The 20,679-nt window shown below is 43.2% G+C and overlaps 1 protein-coding gene across 1 annotated transcript in view; it reads right to left on the bottom strand.

Annotated features, from left to right (window-relative positions):
• The window catches only part of MCU (mitochondrial calcium uniporter), a 76,434-nt gene that overhangs the window by 2,860 nt on the left and 52,895 nt on the right, over positions 1–20,679 (bottom strand). The window contains exons 2-7 of the mRNA XM_040071234.1: positions 9,568–9,637; positions 5,598–5,768; positions 5,001–5,105; positions 2,593–2,753; positions 1,918–2,121; positions 286–402 (exon numbers count right to left, since the gene is read on the bottom strand). Of these exons, the coding sequence (XP_039927168.1) occupies positions 286–402; positions 1,918–2,121; positions 2,593–2,753; positions 5,001–5,105; positions 5,598–5,768; positions 9,568–9,637 (828 nt within the window). The remainder of the gene's footprint in view (positions 1–285; positions 403–1,917; positions 2,122–2,592; positions 2,754–5,000; positions 5,106–5,597; positions 5,769–9,567; positions 9,638–20,679) is intronic.

The following is a 20,679-nucleotide window of genomic DNA, read 5'->3' on the forward strand; positions in this document are numbered from 1 at the left end:
ATTAGGCTCCTCTGAGGCATATAGAATCTGAAGCAACTCAAGATCTACCAGCAGTTTCTGAAAGGCCCTTTAAGATTTATACTGGTTTTGTGTTGATTTATGCTTACAGTAGTTCTATTCCAGGGAATATAAAAGCTAATTCAGCGATTGCAGTGGGGCTGCGACAAGAAAATGGGCTGAAAACCTAAAATACATTCATTCTTGCTTGAGGTGTGCCTATTAATAGGAATGAAGAGCTAGCAAGCAGTAATTTCTTTATCTTGTTTCTGGAAAAATTCTTGTTACCTGAGCAATTGCATCCTTGAGTTGATTGTATTTCTCTAGATCGAATCGTGTCTTTTTGGCTCCTTTATGGAAAAATAGTAAGTACTGTCTGTCTCTGGCATCTGGATAAACATATTCCTAAAGAGAAAAAAAAAAGGAGAGAAAATAGGAATAAGGCTACAGCAGGGAGGCAGCATAGGATGCCATAGCACAGTATGTTTCAGGTGTGTTTGGGAGAATGGCCAGCTTCTGACAGAAGGCACAAGCCTGGTCCAAGCTCACACGTTAGTGGATGACCCCTACCAGCAGCTAAACCCCCACTCAGTCAGTCACTGCTGCACAACAGGATGGGAGAGAGAAGAGAATCCAAAGGTAGGAAAAAAAAAAAAATTAACTGTAAAGTTAAAGACAGTTTAATAACTGAGGAAAAAACCCACAACAACATAATAGTGATGCAAAAGCAATCACTCACCACCTCCTGCCAGCGGACCAATGCTCAGCCAGACTCTAAGCAACAGTCGCTTTGGAGAAACTCCCTCCTACTTTATGTGACATTATGTGGTATGGAGTATCAGTTTGGTCAGTTCAGGGCAGCTGTCCCAGATGTGCTCCCTCACAATACCTCACCCACCCCCAGGCTATTCCCAGGGATGGGAAGTAGGGGGTTGGGAAGGCACAGACCAGAGAAGAACAAAAACCAAAGAAGGCCTTGGTGCTGTACCAGCACTGCTCAACAATAGCAAAAGCACTGCTGTGCTACCAAGGCCAGCTTGGTTATAAATGCCAAACACTGCACCACACTAGCTGCTCTGAAGAACATTAACTCCATTCCACCCAGACCCAGCAAAGTCAGACATTTGCTTCTCTACTCATTTGTTACACTCCAGCAATGAGTTATTATCACCTTCCTCCCATCCCCAGTGTGTGAATCCTTCCATGCAGAGGCAAGAAGAACTAACATTTCATACTGACAAGTTTGTGGGGGAAAAAAGGAGGGAGAAAAGCTATAAATGCTGTCCCCTGCAATGATGCAGCTGACAGACCCTTGGGACACCACACTGGAACACCTGCAGCATCTGTTCTGATGGCCTTGTGACAGTAGAGACATTTGAACCCTCCCTTCCTCATTATTTAGGCAGGACTAGGAACTGATGAGACAAATCATGCACTAGAAAAATCCATAGAGAATCTGTCACAATTACAAGGATCCAGAGATGGATTCTTCACCTGGATGGGAGGCTAGATCTGTGAAAGGTATTTCCAACAAGACGCCTGATCCTTGGGCTCTTTAAAAAAGGCCAACATGGCATGTGAGAGCAGTGGGTTTCCTTGAAGCCCAGAAGGTACCTCACGCAGCCATACCTGTCTGTACTGACCATATCTGCCAGCAGATGAATCTGTTTGGCTACAGCAGTCAGTCACCAAACACAGAAAAGCATTTCTGGTATGACAACCAGCCAGGACCACCATGAGAACACCCCCCACACAGCACCTGCCTGGCCAGCACAAATTAAACAAGTGACATATGGGTTCCAACAGGATAAGGAAGGGGCAAAGCAGCTTCTACCAGGCACAACTTTGCTATTTTTCTAGGGAATAGAGCCCAGAGAAAGTCTTCTACTGAAGCATCAACATCAGCAAAACAAGTCCTACCTGGCGGGTCATTACGAAATAAGCATACATTGCCATGGCACTACCATAGGTGATGAAATAGGTGACTGGTTCCATAATGTCCCAAGAATATTCCCACCAGGTGAGGCGGGCCAGAATCCCAAACTGAGTGGCCATGTAGGCCAGGCCTCCCCACAACACCAAGGTTGTCCTCTTCTCTGCTTTCCTGCTGAGCTCCATCCTTACCTGCAGAAGGCAGAAACACACACCTTGCAGTCTCAGAAGTAATTATGTTAATATTGTTAAAAGCTAATAATGTAAAAATAGTCCGTTATAGTAATAGATACATTAAGTGGTTTGAAACATGCTTCGAAGCATGATGCTTATACAAACTCAAAATTCTTTTCCATCACTATCTTGCTATCACCTATATTTACTTTAAGCATGCTCTGAATGCCTCAGGAAAGTATTTATTTCTCCATGTTCACAGACATTCTGTTGCATTAGACCCAGTCTTTATTAACAAGCTTATTTCCAATTACTTAAAGGAAGGAAACAAAGTATTTCCATAGAAACCAAAAGCAGACATGGTTTGGTAAACACTTGGTTCAGTGATCTTAAAACTATTTGAAGCACGCCAGGGACCCAATTAAAACCTGGAAATACATTCAGGCCGCATTTGGAAGATAAAATACAACACACTGAGAAACTCCTTACTTTTTCTAGAGGTGCTAGTTGCTCCTTCAATTGCTCTAGTCTCCCTATCAGCTCCTTCTCCTTGTTCAGCTGGTGCTCCTCAATGCTCAAGGCTGTGTACAACTGCTGAACCAACGTCTTCACATCATTCAGCGTTGTGGCATTTTCATGGCTTAAGAGCTCTAGGGAAAAACAGAGGCTGCTTTACACACCTGTGCCCACAGGGCTTCTCACATGTCCTTGGGAAACTGTGATGAACCTGCACCGGAAACGAACAAAATCATCTTTTCAACAAAGAAGTCTTTGGAAAAGCTCCAGCGCTCTAAGACAATGTGATTCCCTTGAAGGAAAACCAGGCTTTACTACTGGATACACCTAAAATTTGATAAGAACAAGGAAAAGAGATATGTCCTATAGAGCTAGCCAGATGTCAACAGCTGCTTCTGATTCATATTTATATTCAAGACAAAAACTAAACTAGTTACAATCCCTAACACCAGCTATCAAGACACAGGCAGAATTCAGACTACAGACCACCAGCAACCAGAGCTATTGGTGGTGGCAACTGAACACTGTAGGTTAGGGACCCCACAACAATCTCAGTAGCAGCATTTTGAGTGCCAGCGCCAAGAATTGGTTCCCAATGCCCTGTGGGTAACATCCCTAGCTGTGCTGCCTGCAAAGGAGCAAAGTTCTCCCTCACAGTATCTAGAAACACGAACCAGGCCACGACCCAAAAATAGCTTTATCTTTGCACTCCAACTCAAAAAGGATTCCTAGAGGATACCTTCGTAAAGGAGCTGTGACTACTTGTGTTGTCTTACAGGCCACGTGGAAAAAAAAAAAAATTGAAATTAAAGCAAAATATTTTGACATTAAGCAATTAAAAAATTAATTTTTGTAGCATACTTGGATTTGTACCTAAGTTACCAAATATGATTTTACCAACTCAAATAGCTATGAACAGCTTAAGTTTTAACACCAGCAGCTCAAGGGAAAAATATGACTCAGTTGCTCATGCCAAGACACAAAAAATACACAATTTCATTCTAGTTAAAGGGCTCCTACGTTCTCCAATGAAGAAAATTCAATGTGTTCCTACTGAGAAGATCATCAAGAAGCACTTATTTAAAACTATAGTACTGTGGCAGATCCATTTTCAAATACACAAGGTGATATTGTAAAAATTCAAAAGCAGTAGCTGCAAAGTTTGACAGAACTAATCTCAATGCCTATTTGCAGGCACATTAATTTCAGCACAAACTATAGAAATCTCCCTGGCAAGGGCATCCTAGGAGACAATTTCCTGTAACCTTCGTGATCCCTGAGCTCGTCTACCAGCACACAGTGGGTGACAGAGCAGAGTACTTCTTTGTGTGTGCAATACCCAGTGGGTTAGATATCCAGTCTTAGTGGAGAGCTTTCTGCTAAGGTGCTTTTAATGAAATGGAGAGGAAAAAAAATCATCTCTAGTAGAGGTCAGTCTACCCCACATTTACGGAAGAACAACGATCTCACCCAGTACTGCACTCCCAATTCCAGAATAACAGAAAATAACAAAATCCCCCACATCTGAGAGCCAAGAGCCAAACAGAACAGCATTTCCTAAGCTGTCCCTTTTGTTTAAATCCTCAGAGTTAACTACAGGCATGCAAGAATCTGGTGTTTTATGAAGGCTATGAAGCTGCCCAGAAGAAAGAGGGCAAATAAAAACATTGAGTTCCTGCCTCCCCCAGTAATGCTGAAATGTCTCAAAGGCTTCTTGCATGTTTTCACATCTTGAAAATCACACATATCCAAAGAATATTATTGAAATGGTTTTTCTTATTGACTCAAAATAGGTTAGTTTCCCTTCCTACCTGATTCTTCATAACACAACATTCCAAGGGCACAGTCTCCTTTATTTTACTGTTTGGTAGCTAACAAGGTTTTGAGGTTTATCTGCAATATTCAAAGTATTGCACTTAAATGGAAACAATGCTAGCTGTCAGGGGAAGCAACAACTTATTCTTCCAAACCAGATAATCTATGTTTCAATCCAATTTCCACCTTCTATTGTATTCCTTCAGAATGAGTTAAATCAAATTACTTTTCAGTAATTAAAAAATTTTTTTTGAAAAACTTGTAAATTAAAAGGAATTCTGTTTCTTTGTTTATTCTTCTTGGGGGCTGGGGGCACTAGCTTTGAACAAAATGAAATATCTGCTTTTCATTAGTGATTATCCTGATTACTTGGATATCTCTAAATTGGGCTCCAAGGAGATTTCTGGATTTTCTAATCCTTTCTCCAAGGATTAGAAACTACAAGGCTTTCCTTTAGAAACAAGCCTTCAATGCTCTTGAACCAGCTAATTAAGCATGTTGCAATGAAGCGGGGAACTGAATACTGAAATGTACCCCCAGTGCTGAGCAGAAGCAGGCTGCTTTACCTCTCTTTGGTGGTCTGACATGGTATGAGACATCATTAATGATTAGTTTGAAGTCATCCAGCAGAAGCAGGTCTATGCCTGTGGAAGAGGCCACACGTGTGCCATCTGTAAGGAAAACACAGATGATGCATTAAGCAGGAGGAACAAAGGACTTCAACAAGCTGTGGCTAAGTTGTAACACCACCCTAAATCCAGCTCTTTGGTTTCTATTCTTTCCAAAGGATGATACTTCTCACCAGGACAAGGAAAGGTGAAACATGACTGAGTTTTCACTGCTAAAGCTGGATACTGTCCCCTGTATACCACCTTCCACACCCAATTCCTTATAAATTGATTTGAACCTCTATGTAGGTTCCACAGCTTGCAACTTTCTTACTAAATAATAGGGAACTCTCCAGAAAACACCTCCATTAAGACTGATTTCCTTGGCAGTCCTGACTACACAATATTTTTATTCTAGGAATAGCCATTTCTATCTTCTGCTCTTTCAGGAAGGTCAAAGAACTCACACCACAGTGAACTTTCACTTCAAAAGCAAAAGGCCTGATGCAAACAGTTGGCAAGCAAGTAAATCAATTAGTTTGCAAACAACAGTACCTGCTGAGTAGATTGCAACCCGATCAATTCCTCCGTCCTCTGCTCGCAGCTGTTGCAAGAACACCCCGACAGAGTCTGAGATGGGTTTCAGGGTGAACTGGCAGCGCTCGCGCCGCGATGGAAGACTCACAGAAATCACAGGCAACCCGTTTTGGTAAACCACCGTCACTTCTACAGAGACAGCAAAAATACAAGCTTATCATTAAAAGGTAACAGATCTTCTCTACTTGGAGAAAGAAGCAAACCTGATAATAATCTGAATGTAACAGACTAAACTTTTGGTTCTCTCAAGAGATATGGCCAAAGAAAAATGGAGGTGTAGCCAAGATTCTTGCTCCAGTAACTTGGCAGTAATTTTCTGTACCTTGTAAAAGTTACTTACTCTAAACACAGTCACCTTTGTTCTAAAGGCAACGTGGTATCTAAAAGCCATAACACGGCAGCACAGTATGCTTTGGTTAGGTTTTGAGAATAAAAGCATTTTGGACTATGGAAGACAAAATACTGCCATTTATATCAGGATTTATAGCTCAGGAGAAAAAGGCAGATTGTGTCTGTTAGGAAACATCAAGGAAGGACCCACTTCAAATGTTTTTATTCTTGTTTAGTTCTGATTTCCTCCTCCTTCTCCTGAGGCAAGACATGTAAGAAAGCATTCAGGAGCATGAGGCTGTAGGAGAGCAACACTCCGAGTTTAGGCTTCAAGGTCATTTTATCTAAAATTCATGAGATCAATATACTTTGTACTTCTCTAGACAGGCATTACTACTTAGGTGTAGATAAAACAAGATTTTCAATTTCTCTGGTACTGCCAAAAGCTTTTCCGAGAGCTTTCTCGAGGATTTCTGTAATTCTAAAATCCATGGTAGTGACCTGTATGAGCTGTAAGCTGGTTATTATTTTACTGCCACAACCAGCCCCATGTGCTTCATGAGATTCATACACAGAAAAGAGGAGTTAAAAGTTCATATTCCCTAAGCCTCTTACTGAATCACAGTCATAACTGTCCTCAAGTGAGGTAGTTGCTAAGATACAACAGCACACCTCAAAGTTATTTGCTTTCATAGGTATCTTTTTTATTAAAAACAAACGGGGGTTTTTTATTGCTCAGAGCACTTGCTGTGTCTCAAGGATGGTGCAATCACACCTGCCCACAATTAATTTGTCTCAGTATCCCAACCTGTTTTAGCTCTGCTCAGCTCCTGTCTCCATAAACTAACTGAACTCATGGATTGACATGCTAAGTTATTTTAAGCAGCTAACATCAAAACCAATCAGTCAAAAAGTCAACAGAAGCAGAAATAAAGACAAATAACGTTATTTTAACTAGCAAAAGGAATTATGAGGACAAGTCCTGGGGGAACACACCTTTCCAAAATTGGAGGATTGTAGATATTGAGAAAGGATCTACCAAGTGCACTTGCACAAAACCAGAAGAATTCTCTTCTCATTCTTAACTATCACACACCTTCATGAAGTGCATCAAGCATAAAAAAGCTTTTTCCCTCTTGCAAGGGATTGCTGCCTTCGAGTCCTTAAAGACTAGACAGAAGCAACCAAGTATGGACACCTGAAACAACTAAAGCATCCTAAGAAACCCTGGTATTTGAAAACCTATCAATGCCTATTCTCAAGACTCAGACATCTGACAAGATTTTAGTAACTTTAGTGTTTTGAAGTACAAAATTCAGAGACAACAATCAGATATTTACTGGAAAGAAATAAAGCAAAGCACTAATTTATTTGGACTGTAAGACAGAATATAAAGCTCCTTAGGCAGCAGCTGTTATGACACCAGCTATCAGGTTTTCTTTAAATTTAAAATGGTACCTGGACCACACAGGCAGAGAGGCAGCTTTTTGCAGAGCAGAAGAGAGAACAGTGATTGTATTGACACTTTTTCCATGTACCCCCACTGCTACCACAACCAGAGCTCCAGGACTGCCAGCTCTGGAGGAAACAAAGCCTTTCACTGGGATTTCCAGCATAGGTGAAGTATTAAGGACCAAATAATTTTCCTTCGAAAGACAGGGTCAGTAAGCCATCGGTACATCTGCTTTATGTTTTCCTTGCAAAAATCTTGTCAAAATAATTCCCTAGCTTAATTCACTGGCAGGGAAAGTCCACAAGTCCAGGTTGATCCTCTCATCACCTCTCACACAGGTAATGCTGGACAGATTTTTACTGCATCAAAGAGGGAAGAGACAAAGAAAAGGAAATCTGAAGGACGCAATAACACAAACCTAACAGACAGCAGCAGGCAGCTCCAGTAAAAGTTATTAATAAGCCCCTATGATATGGCTGCCTCACTCTTCTCTCCCACAGCTCTGTGCGTCTTCTGCATCTACTTCACAAGTTACTAAGTGGACAAAGCATTTGGCGCCTCACTAATCACAGAGCTCAGCTCATCTTCCCCCAGTTAAATTTTAAGCCAGGATTTAAATGCATGGGACAAGTAAAAGAAATTTATATAAGTGTGCTTCACTTACATTTACAGTCACCTACAGCCTGGCCAGGAATGATGCTAAATTAGACCACGGAGGATTTAAAAAGTTTTACAAGATATGTTAAGCACGGGGGTGGCTTTGAGGTATGAGCTCCATCCAAGCAGCACAACATTTTGACTCAACCATATGTGCACCAGCATGGATATTGTTTTTCAAAAATTTCCATTTTTGCCTAAGATCAACTTAAGCAACAAATGAGGTCAAAATGAAGGACAGTAAAAGAAAAAAGTGTGGCTGAAGAAGTCAGCGCTGAACTTTGGCTACTGGTAATGGCAAAGTTATCGGAGCAACTAATGAGAGATTTATTCAAGCACAACAGGAGGAGAGGTAAAATCAATTCAGGCACAAGCAGACATCTTCTCAACCTTACACATCCTCTACACATGTACCTATTTAAGCTCCAGGCTTTCATGTAAGCTCTGCAGAGCAGTCAGTCGTTCTCTTTGCACACTTGTTACCCTGGCAGAGGAAACAGGAACCCTTCATTTATTAGCTTTCAGACCTTATTAACAAGCCTTAACAAGGAGAGGAGAGGATTCACTCATCTGTCATCACAAGTGCTCCACTCCTTGTACACAGCATGCAGATGTTAAGCAGGCACCAAGCTGAAAGCTGCTTCTTTCCTCTTTGCATTGTGGCACACCAAGATTTTTAAAGTACCACCAGTGCACCCTTTTGCTTTATACTCTGACAACCTTATCAAAAAAGCCTCATGTTTCAGCTGCCCCAGAACTCAAATAAAGGAATGACACTGCCATGGCTTCACAACTTATTCACTGCAGTAAATGATGCTTTTGACCATTTTGGCATGTAGCTGATATGAACTGCACTTTTGTTACATAAATGGACTTAAGAGGGAAGGTAGGGTCAGGCTGAAGAGACCACAGTGGGTCTTCTGGTGCCACCTCCCTGCTCAAGCAGGGACATCCCAGAGCACAAGACACAGAGATTGTGTCCAGATGGTTCTGGAGTAGCCTCAGTGAGGGAGACTTCACAGCCTCTCTGGGCTACCTGTTCCAGTGCACAGAAGCTCTTCCTCGTGTTCAGGTAGGATTTCCTGTGCATCAGTCTCTGCCCTTTGCCTCGTGTCCTAGTGGTTGGCCCCACTGAACAAAGCCTAGCTCCAGCCTCTGGCACCTCCCTCCAGAATGGGCAGCGCCCTGAAGAGTAGGGATCATACAGACCTCACAGCTACATCAGAAAGAAGTCTGGAAAAAAGATTTAGACAGCTACACACAATGCCATCTTCCTTTATAAGGCCCATCCAGTTTTGTAAGGACGGTTCACAGAAAAGTTGCCCGCTGCCTTAATTCTTCTAGACGTTGCTCTCTCTGTTGCTTCCTTAGCTCCAAAGTGGACTGGCGTCCAGCCAAAAAAAGCCTCAATCAGGAAAGGGGGCAGGGAATGAGATGTGAGTTAGACAAGTCCCAGCGAGGCAGGAGCTAGTGCACCTGTGTACTCACCATCAGAGGGCACTACGGTACTGCAATACACCACTCTCACGCTCTGCCAGGGAGACAGCCGCTGGTGCACCTGGAAAACGCAGGCATAGCAAAAAGACAAATGGTCAGAGTCTGGCAGGAGCTGGCCCAGCGCCACCCCCTGTGCCCCCTTCCCCAGTGCCAGGCTCTTCCCTTCGTCCCATCCGCCGCAGGGACAGCCACAAACCCAGAGCACCTGCCAGGAACAGCCACCTCCCTTCCCATCTGGCACCCCCCGGGGCTTCCCCCCGCAGCCAAGTTCACCTCCACACACCTAGCTGAGAGTCTAGAACAGAACAGCTGGGGTTTGTTTTCCTTGATGTGACATGTACTTTTAAAGCCATATGGTCAATCAGTTTTAAGAAATCCATTTAGCCTACTACACAGAGTTAGAAATCGTATCAAAGCACAAGACTTTTAAAGGTTAAAAACAGTAAGTTTTTTGCACAACCAGAAGAGATGTTTACAGAGTTGTGGATTAACAGGTTCATCCTCTTTGGTTGTTTTCCATGCCAACACTACTTTTTTCATGTCCTTACAGAGGGAAGACAAACTCTGAGACAAGAAATAGTAAACATGCCTATGCCCAGAAGAACAAATTGTTCCAACATAAAAAGCGGTAATTGTAATACTGAGCTATAAAAATAAAAAAAACCACACACAAAAAAAAAGCAAAACAAAAACAAAAAACACAAACAAACAAACAAAACCACAAGACCCCAACAAGAAGAAAGCACATTAATGGGTTTGTATGTTCTGCAAACTTAGCAAGAGACTCATTTGCCCATGATAATCTACACCCAGGCTGATTTAAAGTCTCTTAGATTACATTACAATGGTTATATACTAATCCTTCCCCAACACCAAAATTACAACTCTGGCACACAAAACAGCTCAGCTGTAAACTAGAGTAAGGCATAACACACCAGCTCTCACCTGTCTCTGGTGGTTTATATTTCAGTGGCTAGCCTCAGATCTTTCAAAAGCTGTCGCCCAGTTTGGACATTCCTACGGTCTGGGATACTTTTTCTTTCCTAATTGCTAAAACACGGCTGCCAAACCTACATTTTTAGAAAGGTATCTTACAGGGAGAACTTGTTTAAGTAAATTTCTAACAAAGCTTGCAAACAAAACCCAGGTTTGCTGATTATTTCTCTGCCAAATTCTCCAAATCTGTTTCATGAGGTTGCCTTTGATAATCTACTTTAAATGGCTTTAATTGCTACTTCCCTTGTCCTCTGAAGCCTGATATCCAAACCAAGAATAGTTTCCACTCATCTTTCTTGAAAGCAGGACCTTTGGCCCTGATGGTCACTGCATTGACAGCTATAGAAATTCACTGTGATATGTGCTGTATTTATACTTCATTTCTATCAGTTTTGACAATGAAGCGTCAGTCATTTTCAATTTGCCTCCTCTCAACTGCATTTTCAGCTTCCCAGGGTCCAATCAAACACAGGAAAAGAAGTGGGCACCAAACAGCTACAACTCAAGTGGGAAGTTCAATGTTTCACCAATGTAATGCTGTAAAAAACACCTGTTTGTTGGGAACCAAAGGGCAAATATGCCTTTTTGCAAGCAAAATAAGCAAGTCTTCTTGACTTTCTGACACCATGTGCTACTGTTGAGCAAAACCAGGACTACCCCTCCCACTCGAAAAAACCCCAAATTTTAGACTCAAAACTATCTGAGAAAAACACAGCTACAGCCCCACATACTGCACAAATCCAGCTGTATTATCTTAGCATTACTATTATATTATTAACAAGATCAGAAGCTTCAAGGATCAGATGTGGTACCACACACACACAAATCAATTTTCAGAACTAATTTTTACCTAAGGAAGGGAATTTCAACCCTTCCAAAAACAGTATCAGATACAAAAACAAGTGGGCAGAATTCACTCAGTGAGGCACAAACCTTCTTCAGTCAGAGAGCACTACCCCAAAGACTGTTTATTGACCTGTTTTACCTGATCCCACAGCACAGCTAGCACTAGTAAGAGGTTATTACTGCTTCAATCTCCTCCACTACACAACGTAATTTATCCATTTTTCAAACACTACATAGCAGGACTCTGCCTTTCCACCAGATATGAATGACAGCCCAACAACGCAGTTCCCAGAACATCCTGAACCCCTCTAAACCCAGCACCATCCCACTGCAAAGTAACCATGTAGCTGGAAGATACTATCAGGTAACACATGCAAAGACTTTACCTTAAGGCTGCAAGTATCTGACAGATACAAGCTCACTCCAGAAGCCTCCTGCCCTCTTAAAACAAAACAGGGAAAAAGCAAAACAGGTTGAAAAACCAGGGCATGTTAGGTGACTCATCATAAAGCTGAGGTGCCTCCAGACTTAACCCCTTGCACAATTCTTGCATTCCAATATGGGCTGAACCCCTCTGTTTCCTTAACACTCTCCTCCCCAGCAGTGTGCTGCCAGTACATTTTACAGGAGAGATGTTGTTAAAACACTCATATCTGTCACTCCTGCAGCTCTGAACTGTGCTGCTGGAGTAATTCCTTATCGACAAAAACAGGCCCTGCTGGGTAGGAAAGGGAAAAGGAACAAATAAAGTCAAAAATGAACAGAGACCGAGATGCCATGATACATCATGCAGTGTTAGCAACAGCTTAAAGAGTTAGCCATCATTTTTACTCCTGAGGGGAGACCGTTGTTTTAAAACTGAGATGGAGAGAAATGTTTGAAGCCATTATCCAATGTCTGCAGCTCAACAGCTCCATACAGAAAGATGTCAGAAGGCTGAAGCTGGGGATGGGAGCAGTGCAGGGCAGAGAGAGGAACTCCAGATATGCCCCTAGGCAAACAGCCAACAGCTCCCAACAAAGTGTGGAGTAACTGCACCCAAATTTTAGTCGAGACAGCCTTGTCCACCTCTCCCAAAATAAGCAATACTAGGGAGTGTGAAAAGCACCAAAGCCAGACTGCTGAAATGAGAAGCTTTAAGCACTAGGATAACTTTCTGAGTCTCACAAGAACACGTGCAGGAATTCACATTCCACATCCATCAAATCCTTCATTTCCTGCCTTATCTGCAGTAAGATGCATGTTAAGAGGCTCAAGGTTATGGAGAAGCTGTGCTCCCAAAATGATTAAAGGAGCAGGAGGAAAAAAGTCCCAGTCCCCCACCTAAAACTAATGCTTCCTCCAGCCTTGTCCAGGTCTGTAATAGACACCCAAAGGTAAAAATAACAGCATCTCTATAGGTCCTAATGTAGCTTTCTCAGTACTACCTGGGTGACAAAGTTAATCAAAGCCTTGTTGGAAAAATCGACCTGCCAGTGAGTGCTCTCTGCTAGAAAAGGAAGAAGCAGCTCCTGTTCTCCAGGAATGATGGAATGCTAACAACTTTAGGAGACTGAGTCTCCAAACTCTAATTAAAATCAGAAAGATTTGTGGAGCCCTGTTTTGAGGAGGCTGAAAACTGATCTTATCCTCCTAGTGTTATCTCCTCCCTTGACCCAAACCCTAAGACTCCTCCCCTGCAATATCCTATAAAACCCACGACTCTGCCCCCTGCTATCTCTCTCTCTCTGTCTTCACCCGCACCCCGGCACGGGGTAAGGGGAATAAATGGATTCTCGAGCTTAACAAAGACGACTTATCTCAGCTGTTTCCCTGCCAGTGGTTGTAACCTCCCTGGACACGACGCACAGCAAACAAACAAAAAAAACCCACAACACCCCAAGCATGAAAAAAGGTGAACATCTTTCTCCAAAACCCAAGTAAAACATGCTGCTAACTCATTACCTGGAGTACCAATGCAGCAAGAACTGCAGAGCTTTTATGAAAAACAGAGCATTCTCTGCATAATGCTCTACTACAACTAAAGCATTTTAGAGACACATTTGCAAGTGCTTCTGGCAACATCTAATTTACAAATTATGAGGGGACTCCTTTACAGGAGGCTGCCTTAAGTCTGATACAAAGCAGCTCACTTTTTCCAACAAGAGCTATTTTCCTCTTTATCCTGACGTTTGCTTCATGAAACACTGAATGTCTTTCCTGGCTCTAAAAGTGGTTATCCTAAAACCTCCATGCTGGAATCTCAGTGATGAAAATTGCTGTGAGCTTCCCCAAGCAGCCATGCCACCCCAAGCCACCCACCTCAAACATGTGGAAAGGCTCCATTTACTCATCTTTACCTCATCTCTCCTCCTTCAATCTGTTACATTTTGGTCTCTCATAAACAGTACGTTGATCCTAAATTATCCAAGTCCCCTTCTGTCTTCCCTTCTCCTTCCCCTTCACATCAGCTGACTGCAAAGTAAAGGATACTCAGGGCAAAACCATGCCCTAACCAGAAAGCTGCTGTCCCAGGGGTGTGATGTGTGACTTCCCAACACAGCCAGTGTTTTTTGCACCAGCACATAATGTCTGACTGGATTTAAGTACATTTAGCTGTGAAGGATTGACTAAGGCCAGCTGCCCAGCCAGCTGCTCCCTCACTCCTTGGGAACAGCACAGGAAGATGCAGGATAAAAGGATAAAGGCAGTCACCACTCCTCACTGGCTTAACAGACTGGACTAAGGGAAAGTTGATCTACTGCCAATAAAAGAAGGTAATATCAAGAAACAGGCTGAAATTAACATTTTCCCCGTAAGCCAAACCTTTCTCCAGGATCCAACTGCCCAGAAATCCCTTAGACGCTGCACACTGAGATCCCCACCCCCCGGGCACCCCACAGAGAGACACCTCAGCCCCAAACACCCCAGAGAGATCAGAGACTCTTCAACCCCAGCCATTTCTCAGCCTCCTAAGACACCCCACAGATATCAGAGAACCCCCTCAGCCCTCACAAAGACCCCTCAACCACAGATATCCCTCCCAGCCCCAGGCAACCCATCCAATGAGTATTAAACCAGTCTGCCAATAAAACCCGTCACAAAGGAGCCAGTGCAGGGCTCTGAGCACTCAAAGGACCTTCCCTTCCACAGCAGCTCCTCACTGAGGGCCGCTGAGGGCAGTGGGGTGACCAGGGGAAGATGGTGGCACCTCATGAGGGACCCACCTGCTGCCAGCACCCAGGCACTGTCCTGCCAGCTTCAGCTAATTCCTGATAATTCCTCCTCAGCATCTTTACTGCCATCCTCAGACACCTCCAAAGGGATCAAAACAGGCCTATCTGCCATTGGAGATACCTGCCTGCATCTCTCACCCCCTCCCCCTTCTTTTCTTTCTGAGGTGCCTAGACTGCCCACTTCCAGGTGCTCCCTTTGAGGGAAAAAATTACTAAAAAAAAAAAAAAAAAAAAAAAAAAACAAAAAAAAACCAAAAAAACCCCACACCCACAAAAAACACTCAATCTTCCCTTGAAATTTAGCCCAGCTTCACCGGGGATTTGCAACCCTGTATGGAAGACCTACTCCAGCTCCTTGCTATAGACTCTGGATACATTAACATAGCCAATTTCCCTCCAGGGAATCCCTTCATAGCCGTATTTCCCTCCAGGTTTACACTGCGCTACCGCTCTGGAGGCTGGGATGTGATAAAACACCCCTGGCTCCCACTGAATCCATGCAAACCCCCAGGGAGAGCGAACACGGTGGGAAACGCCCCTGTACCCAAGAGCTGTGCCCTCGAAGTGATAGCAACAAGCCGTAATACTTTTGAGTATAATTTTCTCTAAAGTCCAAACTGCTGCCATTTTTAACCGTACAGCTTGCCTCCCAGGACCCAAACACTTGTCTGATTAAAAATCCCACTGGCTTGAACTCATTCCTCTCTCTGACAGCATGCTCTTACTCCATCCCACTCAAGAGGTCAGATTTTACACCAAAAGAACATTCTGCGCCCACTGCCTCCACAGAGCAGCGTTTCATGCAGATGAAGGTTAAGCAAACAAAAACCCATCTGAACTGCAGTGTTATTTCATCACGGATGTTCTTCTTCTGTATTTTAAAATGAGGCTGTAGACGGACACAAAAAAGAGGCAATGCCAACAAGACATGGGAAGTGTTATCCTTCAGATTTGGATGTACTTTGTATGACCCACGCGCTAGCAAAGGATCATTTGCCTCAATTCTTGTTCTGCCTGAATTTTCTCTTCTTCCAGCATTAGTACAAAGCTCTATCACATCTGCTAGGAAGGGAACATAAACAGGAGGTGAGCTATAAATACTCCCCTTCTCATCCTGCTTCCTTTGCCCATCTGCCTAAAATGAAGCAGGTAATCCACAGTGCCCAGGAAAAGGAGGGGGTAGGAGGAAGGAGGTTAATTCTCTGCAGAAAAGGGAAAAAGCAGGGATGAAGTAACTGCTCCTTATCCTTCCCTGTGCCTTTCTCCAAGGCATTACTACTGCCCTGGAGACACTGGAATGAGGAGTTGCAGCAGGAACTGTTGTTGAGCAGGAACATCACTGCATGTATGGCTTTGATTGAGCCTCTGGGTGATAAGAGAGGGAACAGGAAGCAATAAAAGGGAAAAAAGTTGAGCTGCCATATTAAGCACGTAAGTCAGGCAGAATCTGTTGCTTTTAACAGGTGCTTCCTTTGCAACCATCCACCTCACTTTTCCCCCAACTAAAAACCAAATCAAAACCCCAAACCAAAACCTTCTCTCAGTCTGTATTTTTAATTTATTGTAAGAGTCAACAACTTACAGAGAATTACCCTATTCCTAACTTAGGATAGATGATAGGCAGGGTACACCAGACTCTCACACTCCCTCTTTCATCCAACCTTCACATAGTCCTTCCTGCCTCAGGCAGACAACACAGAATAGGGCTGGAAGCTCTCCCTGACAGTTTGTGGTGCCAGACCACAGTTTCACCATGAAAATATTTTTGCTTTACTGGAGCAGGATGGTTTCAATTCTGCTTCTTTAATACAATCCTCATGGTTACTGGGGGGGAAAAGCTGAGAATTTTAATTCCATTGAATCCTGAAGACTTGAAACACAGAACCCAAATAGAACACTAGGATGTGTTTAAACCTGTGTCAGCTTTGAAACCTGAGAGCTAAATTCCTTTCCTTAATTTCCAGATTCACCAGTTGAATCTTAACTGAAAAGGTTTGTAATTCTCTTCTCAAAATTAAGGGGGCTGTCAACTACTGTTTAAAAAAAGTTTGAAGAATTCAGTGAGTTCTGAGCTCACTAATTTCAGGGATTTTGTCTGTCTGAGCCACTCACAGCTGAAAACTGCATAACTAAGAAAGAAGGCATCAGATGGATTCCCCTCAGTGATTTCCCAGGGCAGCTTAGCTGTTGTTTGGTTTCTTGTTTGATTTTCTTCCTCTAGCACTTACCAACCCCATTAAGGCAACTCCTTTAGTCTCTGTTAGAACCAGTTTAAAACGAGAGCTCTTGCCCCTCTTCTCCCACTGCAAAAAGAGCTTCCCAGTGAGGAGACTTCACTGACCTTCCGGCACTTCCAGCATCAAGAATGAAACAATAAGCAGATTTATGGAGCGAGATTCCCACAAGTGCAAGGAAATTCCTTCTGCCTCGGTGCATGCTAGGGAGCAGCCAACTCACACTGGTTTTCCATGGAAATAAACTCAGGAATGAGGGAACCTTGCTTTCAGCTCTTGAGAAGACACAGCAGGCTCTTGCAGACTTCGGAGTCGGCGCCAGCACTCACACAGCTTGGGAGGATCTGCACGCTCTGAAATATTGAGAGGTGCAATATACTGCAAAGCCACAGCAGCCCAGCACATCCCACTGCTGGGGGAATCCTATACCATTAGCTCCCAGCAGGAAAGCACAACACAAAAGAATCTCATCTCTCTGGCTCACCTTACACCTGGGTTTGGTCCAAAAAGTGGGGGAACAGAAAGGTAAGTACTCTCAGACAGCAAGAGGCTGTGCTCATCAAGTCACATCCAATCAGTCCACATAAAGTAAATCCTTCTCTTGGATTATGAGCTTTACAGGGTAAGCCTAGAGGCCAAATTCACTTTAGGACTGAATCCTTTATGAGGCACTTAGCAGGGAAGTTTAAGAGTGCTGCCCAAAAGTGTCAGACAAGCTTTACAGATATTCTGATTCTCACAAGTTTGGGTCCTAAGCAAAAAACTAAGTTTGGCTACAAATACCTGCAGCCGATTAACAATGCCCAGGTTTTTTCTGGAAGAAATACCAAAATGTAGGATGTTTAACTTGGCATTCGTCCCTGCTTTCTACAATCAGTCTGCAGCAGTTTGCACCAGGTATGATTAGTACAGCAAAAATCAATCCTTTTGCTAGTTCCACACACATCTCATGAAGCCCTGGAAGAATCCTCCACTTGATTAAGGGTGGATGCCTGACATTCTCCCCCTGGATATGTTGCTTGCCATAAGGACTGTTACTGTGCAACTCTGGCTTCTAAATCCCTTGTGTTCCCTGGCAAGACTAGAGCAACAGAAGGAAATGAAAAAAAAAAAAAAAATCCAGTAAGAATATATAAATGTTTTAAAGTCATTAAAGATCTCCATTTCATTGTGCTACCAGACCACAGATCAAGGATACTTACATGCAAACTTCATATCCCTATATGTTAATGTTTAATGTCCTTTGGTTAATGATGTACTTTTACTTATTTTGCAGGATGGCCTCCCTCCTGTGCCCTGAGAGAGGAAATGGTGCAATGCTCACTGCCGGTGTGCCATAGGGACACGCCTGAAGAAGCAGCTTGGCAGAAGTTAAAGTATGAGTGAAAGGCAGTGCCCTGCAGAGGCAGATCTTTGTTGACACACTAACAACGTGCAGGAAGAACACAAGCACGTTAATTGTGAACCTGATGCTTAACTAGTGTGTTAATTTCAGTTCTGAAGGTTCCCAAGTTCAGTTTTTCCCTGCTCATCTCACCTGGTTTATTTGGCAGAGGAGGAGGTCATAGAATCATAGAATCCCAGAATGGTTTGGGCTTGAAGGGACCTTAAAGATCATCTTGTTCCACCCCCTCTTCTTATGGGCAGAGACTCCTTCCAGTAGACCAGGTTGCTCCAAGCCCTATCTAACCTGGCCTTGGACACTTCTAGGGTTGCAGGGGCAGCCACAGCTTCTCTGGGCACCCTGTGCCACCACGCCCTCACAGGGATTAATTTCTTCCCAACATCCCATCTAACTCTGCCCTCTGGGAGTTTAAAGTTTTTCCCCCCGCCCCGTAAATAGTCTCTCTTTTTGTAGGTTCCCTTCGTGCACTGGCAAGCCACAATTAGCTTACTCCAAAGCTTCTCTTCCCCAGGCTGAACACCCCCAATTCTCCCAGCCTTTCCTCAGAGCAGAGGTGCTCCATCTCCCTAACCATAGGAAAGCGGAGTTGACCCCTTCTGTACAGCACAAGGAACACTCCTAGGGTATCCTGCAGCATTCTGTGCACAGTTTCAGAAACACAGACTTGCTCCCGGCTCCTCTGGAGGAGGAAAAGCTTTTATCACCTGTGGGACTGCTCCCCAAACCTCAGCCTTGGCAGCAGTTGGGGCTGACTGGAACACTCACTGCTTCATCATTGGTCATCTCTAGCAAGATAAGCAAGAGGCTCAGAGATCAAAAGGTTTTTATTTAATTGACCACTGATAAACAGAATTACTGCAATAGCATCTCCTAATAGCTCAGAGCTATTCATTTGAGCATCTCCTGCATGGCACTGCTGTGCTACAAAACTGAACGAAATTATGCTCAAATACATGAAAGCATAACAGAGGCACAAAGATTTAGGAAAGCTATAAACTGAAGTCTATCACTTTATCTAACAGCCAGTGCCATCACTCCTTCGGGCTGAGCCTGTGGGGATGAGCGGCTGGATGCCCTCGGGAAAGGCTGCTGCTCCCCTTCAGGTGCCACTAGAGTGCCCGTGGCCAGGCCACCTTCAGCACCAAGCCACTCTGTCCTCTCCCAAACCTCCTTCCTGTGTCTTCTAGCAAAACCAGTCAAAACAGGGTTTATGGACATGCACTATGCACAAGCCCACCTTCAGTTTATATAACAATTAAGTCCAGGCATCCAAGTTAAAAATCATTAAAGAATCTTAAACAACAGTCCTAAGACTTCCCCTAACTTACCAAGCTAACCACTACCAGGATGTGTGATAAACCAGGACCCAAACATTTAATTCCAACTCTTTGTTTAAAAATACTGTTTCCTATAAATTTTTCAAATTATTTCAACTCAGGGATTTTTACTTTGTTTTAAAAGCACAGAACATATAATATATTGTATTTACACCTCTACCTACAGTTTTTTCTCCATAGAAACTCCTGCAGTTTCATCCAAAGAGTAAGACACAATGAGGATCCAACACAAAACAAATCCATTTTCAACAGCCAGTCCCAAAAAGCTGATTTGAACTACTTACCCAATTATGAGCTGCAAACCACACATCAGAGAGATACACGTTCGCAAAGGATTTGCACGTCACAGTTCTTTCCTGTAGGAGGGCTAAGGCTTAACTCATATTAAGAGAAATTGAGACACCTTGGAAATGAACCACTAGAAAAAAAATTACTAGGAAAATGATCATTTTTCTAGTCATTAAGGCCATTTAAGAATGAACAGTCCTGGGAAAAGAGATAATCCTGGGAGAGAGGGATTTGGAATGGAAAGTAACTGGTGATCTTTGGCTTGATCACTTCCTTAAAGCTTTTCCAAATCAATTAAACTAGGTTTAATATACTGTGATAGGTGTTCAGTGGTCTAGAAGAAGGCAATTTACAATTTGGCTCCGAGTTATACAAGCTGTCAGAGACACATTTACAGTTTGTACTTTCAATGACAGTCTCAGATAATGAAAATTGAATAATTCTTCTCTAGAAAATTAAATGTATGCATAAAACAGAGCAAAAAAAAGCCTCTGTGGAAAAGCCACAAAGCGACAGGCATCAGGGTAAGGGCTTCAAAACATATGCTTTCAATGCAAGTGAGGAGGCTGGCTCAGCTCACACAGACTCAGATACTCTCCATACTTTCTTTCCAAGAACCTTTTTAATGCTTTCTCACTGGACTAAATAGCCCTAGGAAGCAGGACTTTTTCTTTGATCCACTGCTAATTATGACTTAAAGCTCTTTCAGCTATGAATCCCAGGTTTCTGCTAATCTATGGGTATAGTTTTAAGAGGCCAGAGAGAATCATAGAATCTCAGAG

Source organism: Hirundo rustica, chromosome 8 (assembly GCF_015227805.2).
Source record: "Hirundo rustica isolate bHirRus1 chromosome 8, bHirRus1.pri.v3, whole genome shotgun sequence".
NCBI classification, from domain to species: domain Eukaryota; kingdom Metazoa; phylum Chordata; class Aves; order Passeriformes; family Hirundinidae; genus Hirundo; species Hirundo rustica.